Source organism: Nicotiana attenuata, unplaced genomic scaffold, assembly GCF_001879085.1.
Source record: "Nicotiana attenuata strain UT unplaced genomic scaffold, NIATTr2, whole genome shotgun sequence".
NCBI lineage: Eukaryota > Viridiplantae > Streptophyta > Magnoliopsida > Solanales > Solanaceae > Nicotiana > Nicotiana attenuata.
The window spans coordinates 3,395-13,964 of record NW_017680297.1 but is presented as its reverse complement, the minus strand read 5'-3'; the positions used below and the strand labels follow the sequence as shown (position 1 = coordinate 13,964).

The 10,570-nt window shown below is 36.0% G+C and overlaps 1 protein-coding gene and 1 long non-coding RNA gene across 2 annotated transcripts; both read left to right on the top strand.

Moving 5' to 3' along the window:
* The first annotated feature begins 3,292 nt into the window (after positions 1 to 3,292).
* On the top strand, positions 3,293 to 6,569 carry LOC109221846. Its single transcript, XR_002067322.1, has 2 exons — positions 3,293 to 4,688; positions 4,797 to 6,569. It is a non-coding gene; the product is annotated as an uncharacterized LOC109221846 (long non-coding RNA).
* A 2,455-nt stretch (positions 6,570 to 9,024) lies between these two features.
* LOC109221845 lies at positions 9,025 to 10,058 on the top strand. Its single transcript, XM_019386282.1, has 3 exons — positions 9,025 to 9,387; positions 9,491 to 9,785; positions 9,874 to 10,058. The coding sequence occupies exons 1-3, from the start codon at positions 9,025 to 9,027 to the stop codon at positions 10,056 to 10,058; spliced, it is 843 nt and encodes a 280-aa protein (XP_019241827.1).
* The last annotated feature ends 512 nt before the right edge of the window (positions 10,059 to 10,570 follow it).

Below are 10,570 nucleotides of genomic sequence, written 5' to 3'. Positions count from 1 at the left end.
ATGTCTTTTGGATGATCCTTCAAAGCCCAAAAAGCGCAATGTGACAGTGAGTCAATGATATTAGGGCTTTTGAGACCTTCTATCTCACAGCTAATATTGAAAGATGAATAGAAGGACTTACATCAACAGCATTCTACATCAGTTTGTATTACACATGCTAATAGAACTAGCATTACGTGCACTCAAACAACCTCCCCACACATACATCCTCACTTAAATCAGATTGCCATGGAGTTGATTCCCATTCGCAGATTCGATATTTGGAATGCTCTGCAGCATCAGAAAATCCACAAACTGACGAAAGCCAACCAAGCACTAGCAAAGAATATTATCGTTTCAGGCAGGCAAAGAACTTTTCTAAGATGATGAGAACATATCAAGATCATCCACCACTTTCCAGATAATAGAATTCTTTAAGACGCTGAATACACAATTTGGGCCTGGCTAAAACGAAAACCTCTTATTTAGTTGCAATATTTGAGTTGGAATCACCAGAGACATCAAGGAGAAGTTTTCCACTGCAAGGGTGTATCATCATTGCAATGGAGTAGACGTGAAATAAGAAAAAAAAAGACTAACAAATTCCCCCCCTCCATAAACTTGGAAATTTGGATGTTAGTCTGCAAGGTCCATAGAGACACCGACAGTCAATATCAATAGTCGTTTTCGCAATGCTTTGCCGTATGGATGAAAGTTTGACCACCATTGCATAACTGATATTTGCACTGGTCTCTGAAGCATCATGAAAAGCTCACAGCAAACATGTGAAGAAGTTCATGTTGCAGCATTGAAATGGGAAGCATTCTAGAACATCAATAATGAACCAAATATCACTTAAAATGGAGCGGACATGGAAAGCGAAACAAGCTCGAAGGGTAGCCTGCACGCGCATTGACCCTCACATTCAAATCAGAAACTCAATGGTCCACTATGTAAGATGACCAGTCTAACGAATCACCATGAAAATCCAGTAGCAATAGCAAACAGTGAAAGAGTATTATACTGCAACCAAGGGAAGGAGGGATGGAAATATCGGTGTTTTTGAGGATAAGTAGCCGGGTAAGTAGAAACCATACTGAAACTACATATCCATAACTGCTGGGCAACGCAACTACAACTTAGTTGAATTATGCGTTATGAGCCAGATCACATAGCGAAACAATATCTCCCTGTTTGAACGAGATGCTTCAATAAATCGCAGCAGATGGTTGAGACAGACGCAATCCCTATATCATCAAAAACATGTGTGAGAATTCTTCTAACTGAAATATCAAAAATTTTCTAATTAACCAATTGCATATAAGCGAGCCACACTAACTAACTTCTCAGCGACCTTGCAATAAAAGCTGCTAAATCACATCTTGTGAGATTTGTATCTAGCAGCCCACGCTTTCCTGAAAGTAACATTAACTGTAATCGACACGAACCACAAGACAAAAAACAATGAATTTAAAGAAAGAACATGTTTCCGCATCCTAATTGCTCCAAAGACAAATAAACAAGAAACACTCGAAGGCTAGCTCCAGAAATCATTCCATGAACAAACCAAGAAGGGACAACTATAATCTCACACTTGAATCTTCCTCCTCCTCTTTTCCGCTTGGTTGACCGGCTGATTTGAACAGGCGATTACAAGTCGCCTATTACCTAAGCAAAACTAAGCAACAGGTAGACCAAAACCACAGGAGAACACAAGGAGAAACCAGTTGTATCATGACAGACAAAGCCAAGAATCATATGTTGAACACATAAAACAGACTTGAACAAAAATGCCATCACTCAAGACGACACCTCCTGGAAAAAGTTCGGATTTACACACACGGAAATGAAGACTGGGAGACGACCGGGTAGCACCTCCTAATTAAAAACGGAACAAATTTGAACGGAATGATGAACGAATGATACAGTCTACAACTATACTTAGGGATAACAAAAGTGAGAGACACAATGGTCTACCTAGAGAGATATAGATAGATTGACGATATCAATCGCTTAAACAAAAAAAAAAAGACCTGAAACAATAAGACTGAGACTTGGCAATGACCTTCCTAAGTAAAATTCCATTAACTGAAGGAACTGAAGGACAAGAATCACAACAAGTCAACAATGGAAATTCACGTCTTTGTGCTAGATACGTTGCAAAATTCCTTATCCTAGGAAAATTCTCACACACTTAAATTAGAGATTTGAAAACAGACTCATTGTGCTCGGCAACATTTGCAAACCTTTCGTGATAAATGAAGCACGTAACAAATACTAGCTCCTTAGACTCCATGTAAGATTGTGAAAAGGGATTTTATTTTTTCCAAGTTGTAAATACTGCTCAGCACTCCTTAGTGCAGCTTTATAATACATTACTCATTCTCACAAAAAAGAATTATGAGCAGTGGATACACTCCTCATCCCACCCCCAAAGACAAATCTCATCCTACAAAACAATTGAGGAACCTCACCCGCCATAAAAAAACTCATCCAGCCACGTGACAAAAGCAAACTCTCCCTCGAGTCTCTCTCAAAGCTGAAACTCCAAAGACTACCTTCCACATCAAAAAACCGTTGTTTAAAGTAACAAAATCATAACGATACTTCCACATCAAAAAACTTGTTTAAAGCAACAAAATCAATTCACACACCTCACTCTACTGTAAGCAGGAATCAAGAAAGCAATTGCAGGTACAATTCCATAGTGCAGCCTGAACCTCCAAAGTTGGCATAAGCCCATTACAAGTCAACATTCTTCAAAAGAACATAAAATCACAATCTGTGTTTCAACCACGTCATGAAAATATCAAATGATATAAGAACCTATAACTGGGTGTCCATTCCTTTTTTCCGTTTATGAAGGAAGGTATCTCTCCTAAGGCTTGGGGGGAACTTCGCACACAGAAGAACGTAATAAAATAAGACTCCCCTAGATCTAAAACAGCTCAATCGACAGCACATACGCTTAGACACGCATTGCATACACCCCGAGAAAGATATCACATGTTTATATCCCTCTCAAGTTCCATCCTCTAATCTCAGCAGTAAAAGACACTTATACAAGCAGCTATGACGAGAGAAATGATGTATCCAACACGGTTGCCTAACCAAGACCCAACCTAACAATGGAATGCACTTCAATTCTAAACAAGCCATAGACTTCACCCTGCCCAGCTAGGATCCGAATCGTTCAGCAAAATAGCAGATATGATTAGGTACATCCTCCAAAGAAAGCCAGCAATGTTGAAAAGCAGAGTCCATGCATTGAATACCACGAGACTTATTTCCTCGGGGGAGGGGGAGGGGGGGGGGGGCACTATATTAAGAGCCTGTTTTGGACATAAGAAAATTCGATCCTCTGTTTTTTTCAAACAGTGTTTGGTTATAAAAAATTTACAAGATTTTCAATCTCGAAAATGAATTTTCAAATTTGAAAAACGGGTGAGAATTAGTTTTTCAATTAAAAATGGGAAGGTTGCTAGTTTTTAGTTGCAAAATATGTTGAAAAAGAGACATCCAAATATGTTGCAAAAATTATAACCAAACACAACTTCATTTTCAATTCAAATTTTAGTGAAATTCTAAATTTGAATTTTTTTTGGAATTCATGTCCAGCACTGTGCTGTCGGTTTTGATCTCCGATTTACGTTCTGAGAATTTTTCAGGATAATGTAACATTTGCAGCAGTATTCTAGCGCGATGACTTTGAATCTCGATTTTGACTTGTGTGAATTTGTGTGTCTATTTCTTTCAGTTATGAACGTGATCTAGAAGGTCATTGCCTAGTCTAAATTTTATCGTTTCAATTTCTTTATTTGTTTTGCGATTGAGTCATGAATTTAACCTAGATCCTCTCCTAGGTAGTTCTCTGCCTCTCACTTTGTATCCCTAAGTACAGTCATTGACCCAAATGCACTCGCAACAGTTCCTTTCAACCTAGGAGGTCACTGCCCAGTCTGTTCCTCACAGTATTCATTTCCTATTTGTATAATCCATTTATCTCCAGGTGGTTTCCTCGGCTGTCTTTTTGACAAGGTTAATTATCTTCTTCGAGTCTGTTTTGTTTGTTTAATATGATCTTGTCTTGCCTTCTCCCCAGCAATGGTTCTTCTTGTGTTTCCTTTTGTGTTTTGATTTACTTGTTGGGGCAATTTGTGCTTAGGTGACCGTTGTAACTCCGCCTGCATCAGCCGGTCCCAAGCCCGGACTGAGGAGAGAAGGTGTCAAGTGTGCTACCAGTCTATCTCTGGTTTTTAATCAGTAGCAATGTTTTCTGGAGTTGCCTTTGAATGTCTGTCTTATATATCTTGAGCTATTTTAATAGAGAATCTCCTTCCTAAATCTGTCAGTGTTTTTTGGCCATCTCTTTGTCATGTTTGATTAAAGTTACTATCACTTATCAGGAATTACGTGGCTGCTAGATAAAATGTCTCAAGATGGATTAGTGCTTGTGTTGGCAGATTGATTATACTAGAGAAGTTTCAGTCAGGTGTTATTGCTTATCATGCAATGGGAAATTAGAAACGGCGGTAACAACTTATTTTCGTGCTTCTTCAGCGAAAAGGATCGACCAGTGTTTTTGATGATTTGAGGAAATACAGTCTGTTGTACATCTGCTACAATATTTTGATGATCCATCTTCGCACTGGAATGTTGGTCCGTTCTTGATGTCTATAAATGGCTTCCAACTCAATATTCAACTATAGGTTTGTATTAATGTGTCTGTTTGAGAATCATGTGAACTTGTTTTCTAGATAGTTGATGACCCATTATATATCATCAAAAAACAGCTGATACCCCATGACTGTTTACAGTGTAATAATCTGGTTGTTAGCCAATGCTACTGGGTTTTCATGGATGCTGCAGACTGCAACTCAAGAAATCACTTTGCAATGGTAATCCACTTGGGAGCCATGGAGAAGGTTCTGATTAACATGTGAGATATCCATGTATGCTGACTCTGTCCTTTTTTCTTCTATGTCTACTCCAATTTATTGATAATCCAACTTTTGCATTGGATAATTATTCCATCATTGATGTCTATAAATGATTTCTTTTACTGCTGCAACATAATACTCTTCACTATTTGCTATTCGCTTTTGTGGTCTTTATGGATACAGCAGACTGCGTGCAAATGGTGTCAGTTTGGAATGGTGGCCAACTTCTTCCTTTTTTTTTGTGATAATTGAGTTCTCGAGGGCCAGTGGTGCAAAGTCTAAAACTTTGTGGATAATAGGCCTGCTCTCTATCTCCAGTTGAATGCTAAGCTTCTATTTACGGAAAGGTTTGAACCCGTGATTTGCGCCTAACTCGCACAAAAGGTTGCACACTTACCATTAATCGAATTCGAGATTGTGGAACTGATGTTCACATGTGTGGTCGCTATGGATAGCAGACTATGTCCCAATTTCTGGTGTGGAGGTATTGTAGAGGATTGTAGTATTTTCTTTTTCCCCGTCTACACCAATGTAATGATGAAAGCACCTTTCCATTTGAAAATTGTTTCGTTAATGATGTCCATCAATGACTTCATTATTCAACCAAATAAGAGGTTTGTGTGTGAAGGGGTGTTTGCAAGGTTCTTCTGAATTTATTCTGGACAGTTGGTGAGCCTTATATATCCTCGTCATCTTCATACATTCTTGCCTGCATGCAACATAATACTCTTTACTAGTGCTTGTGTGGTTTCCGTGAATGCTGACGCCAAATATCAGTTAGAAATGGCAACTAACTCGACCGCGACATCCTGGAAATGAGGTATGATGTGTGGTTTTCATGGATGTTACACAATATGTCTAAATTTCAGTTTGCAATGGTGCAATCGAACTGATATAATATGGCTGTGGCAAATGGTAGTGTTTGGCTGATAAGTCCTTTCCCTGTTTCAAAACAATATTTTAGCTGTGAGATACGATTCAAAAGTGTCCTAATACCATGCTGTCACTTGTGCCTTGTGGTCTTTAATTTGAAGGTCGATTCAAAAGCATTGAATACTATGAGACTTGCTTTCTCAGGAAGGTCTAAGCATCCCCAAGGCAATATTGTGTAATAGTTTGTACCTTTGAGTGTGATATGAAATGCCGTGCTCGAATTTGGCTCTGATTATTCCTTTGTAGATGTCTCTGTTTCTAACAATCTCACAGGTATGGACTACAAAGCGGGACTGATATTACCATGTGGCTTACGGACAGGATCCGAAGCTGCAGTCATGCGAGCTTTTGGTCTTTGGAGATCACAGGTTGTTTGTTCTGGATATACCTAATCAAAGAAGTTTGTATATTAGAAGATAAGGTGAAATCTCACTATCTCATAATATGTTAAGAGTTGTTTGGATATGATATATTTTTAGTTTCTTTATCCATTATTAGATTTGTGCTCTCATAACACTATGTATATTCGTCATGCATTTGCTGGCTATTGTAATGGTCTTTCCTGAGGGGCCATGTTGTGGTAGTGACGGGTCTTATTGTGGCTCTTTTTCTGGACGCCAATATAGTTTTAACACGGCTAGCTCTAAATACATTCACATATTTTTCTGAACTAGAAGTATGTAAAGCGAGACTAATTTATTGAAGCATTCCTCTGAATTCCCTGGGAACTTTTTTAGACAATGGAATATATAAAATTGTGATCAGTCAAATATTGCAAAGTCAAACCTTCTGTGTGAACATTGACCTAGGTAGATCGACCATGGAACGGCTTAATGTTTGCCTCAAGCTGATGCGCGTCATAATGAGTTTAAATGCTTTCTTTTCTTCATACCATGTTCCTAGCCTCAATATTCATAAAAATGTAACATAGAGAAACCTCAGAGGTGGGACATAGTTACTTGTGGGACCACTTCGTAGATACATGTCATACGTATACGTACTTTAAAAGAAGAAAATTAGCTTAAAACTCGAGAAATGAGAGGGACCTATGGTACCCCAAATTTAGAATGAACACTTCTCTTCTAGATATTTTTTGGAAAACTTCTCCCCGAGAATAGTTGCAAATAATTTGAATAAAAAAGTTTACAGCTTCCTTTTTGGTTCCAAAGTAAACCAATAAGTTTGAGTGCACTTTTAGAGAATATCCTACCGATAGAGTATCTAAGTATAGGCGGTCTCAAATTAAACAGATCAAGCAATCTTGATTACTACTTAATTTACTGGGAGATTGAGAGGAATGGCCCCGCAAGGAATTGGTTGTCGAAGATCCTAAAATTCTACTGTATTTAAAAAATGGCTTCCGGACCTGCACACAGCTCTTTCGGGGTCTCTCTACTGGATTAAGTTATCCATCAAAGTGTACCTGATTGTCTTACTTTTGCTTTTCGGACATTTCTCTACCGGAGTTTATGTCATATTTACTCTATCTGATTGTAAAATTTGAGACAAGCTTTCAAATACTAACATAAACAATCTCCAACCATCAATCTAGTCAAATAACTCCAAGTTAAGGAAAAAACGCACTTTGTCTTCAACACTTTCTAAGTTAACAATGAAATGTTGAAATTTTTACAGTAAATCACCAGAATAGATGTTTGAACTAAAAATTTAAGCATAGATTATCAAACATTCAAATAATTGATATTAACTTGTCTTTTTCACCACTATGCAAGAATTTTAAGTTCTAAAAAAGAAGAACAATGGTGTCAAGTGTAAAGCAAGGACATTTTATTGTATGTGCACCTCTCTTCCAAGTTACAGTGGAAAAACATACAATTATGTTCTCAAAATAAACAACCCGCACGTATTCTCTTTACAAAAACTCAATACACTATAGTATATCATAGATACCCATGGAGAAGCACAATACAGTACTTGTATGCTTCTACCCAAAATTTTATTAAAAATGGGAGTATATGGATTAATTCAAATAATATGAAATTATTACCTCATGATCATTTTATATTTTCTCAGTGGTTGATGATAATAAGAGCCCGTTTGGACATTAGAATTTTTTTTCTTTTTTTTGGAAAAATTTTTACTTTTTTTCGAAATCAACGTTTGTTCATAAAAATTTTAATTTTCACTTGAAGATGCACTTTGGAATTTTTCGAAAATTTGAAAAACTTCAAATAGCTGTCTTTCAAAATTTTCACTCATAAAACTTCAAAAACAACCCAAAAGTATATTCATGTCCAAACATAACTCTAATTTTCAAATACCATTTTCACTTGAAATTCTTTTTCATGTTATGAATAGTTTGTAGATTGGATGCCATTGTATGTGAATAGCGTACAGATGAAATCTCCTACTTTATGTCTATCCCACTCACTATTTACAATAGTAAGTCTTCTCATTTTATGCCTATAAAAGGCTATGTAAATTGTAATGGAGGATACACAAAAAGTAAAAGAAGAAAAGAGTTCTTCCTTCTGTCTGTCTCTTCTTATTTATATTTTACTGAATTGCTTTTATTTTATAACACGTTATCAGCACGAAGCTCTAATTTTATTCTTAACCCCGCTAAGTTGAGTCATATTTTATTAAGGTATGTATCACTACATTCATTTTATTTATGGTAGTACATATCATATGCTTACTCTTTGCAGATTACTTGTGCTCTTGGGCATCTTGAATAGTTTAAGTACATTGCTGTGATAAAATAACTATTTCTTTCAGTGGCAACTCTTATATAACCCAAAGTCATCAAACTAGCTACCCACTAATGACATACTTATAATATCCATGGACTTCCCGGATCAAAACATATCTTTAAGGAACTTTGAAGAACTGTGAGAAATGAATTGACAAGTAATAATTTCACATTAGTGTAATTACTTTATATTTATTGGATTGGAACATATAAATAATGTTAGTCACGTTCAATTCTATTAACACATATATATATATATATACATATATATATATATCAATAATATAAAGTGAACAGTATGTTGTTTTCAATTTATGGACAGAATAAAATAAAATAGTAGGTTATTTATATGATATAGCTCGATTTCCGTTTCTTTTTTTCCTTACTCGTTTGTTTCATTAATTTTTTATTAATACAATTATTTCTCTAACTTATTTATCTTTTATGATAGTTTTCACTATGTCAAACTTATCAAAACTTGAATTTGTGGCACTTGACATCACCGGGAAGAACTATTTATCATGGGTCCTTGATGCTGAAATTCACCTTGACGCTAAAGGTCTTGGAAATACTATTATAAAAAGAAATGAAGCATCAAATGAGGATAAAGCGATGACCATGATTTTCCTTCGTCATCATCTACATGAAGGGTTAAAAACTGAATATTTAACCGTAAAAGATCCACTTGAATTATGGATTAATTTGAAGGATCGATATGACCACCTAAAACTTACAGTATTACCGAAAGCTCGGTATGAGTGGATACATTTAAGGTTGCAAGACTTTAAAACTGTAAGTGAGTATAATTCTGCTATCTTTAAAGTAAGTTCTCTATTAAAATTATGTGGAGACACTATCACAGATGAGGACTTAATTGAAAAAAGTATTTTCTACTTTTCACGCTTCAAATGTGGTACTACAACAGCAATACCGTGAAAAAGGTTTTAAAAAATATTCTGAGTTAATCACATGCCTACTTGTGGCAGAGCAGAATAATACTCTATTAATAAAAAATCATGAAGCCCGTCCCACTGGGTCAGCTCCATTTCCGGAAGCGAATGCTGTAGCAGCATATGATAAGTTTGAAAGAAAACAAAATAATTACCGTGGTCGTGGACATGGTCGTGAACGTGGACGTGGCAGGGGACGAAACAATTATCGTCATTATGGTGAAAATGAACTGGAGAACAATAAGGGTTCTCAAATTAATCCTTCAAAAGGTAAAATTAGTGTGTCACCGATGTGGTATGAAAGGTCATTGGGCACGCATTTGTCGTACGCCAGGTCATTTTGTCAAACTTTATCAAGCCTCCCTCAGAAAGAAAGAAAATAATATGGAGGCACACTTGACTTTTCAAAATAATGATGATGAAGCAGGTCCCTCAAACAAATATGATCCTGAGGCATATCTTGCATATAAAGATTATGATTTTGGAGGCCTAGCAAATATTACTCATTTAGAAACTGGAGACTTCTTTGAGGATATTGACTGAAGAACTAATCATCTTACTAGGGAATGAAGCTATATTAAAAGTTGATATTTTTTTTTATGTTTGCAACTAGTTTATTTTTCTTGAGTGTATTTTCCTATTGCATCATGTGTTGCTAGTTTCTACATTCCTAATGTATTTCTTAATGTTCTTTTTTTTGTCTTTCATATTTCTTATAATGTATTTTTTAATTTTTTTATGAAGAATATGAAAATTTCTCAGTCTTCAGTTGGACTCAAGATTAATAAGGATGATATATGTCCTCTGGATAGTGCTACAACACACACTATTTTAAGAGATAAGAGATATTTCTCTTATTTGGTAATGAAAGAAGCCAATGTTAATACAATATCCGATAGTACAAGATTAATTGAAGGTTCTGGAAGAGCCAATTTATTACTACCAGGAGGAACAAATTTGGCTATTGATGAAGCATTATATTGTAGTTAATCTCAAAGAAACTTATTAAGTTTCAAAGATATTCGCCAAAATGGCTACCATATTGAGACTACAAA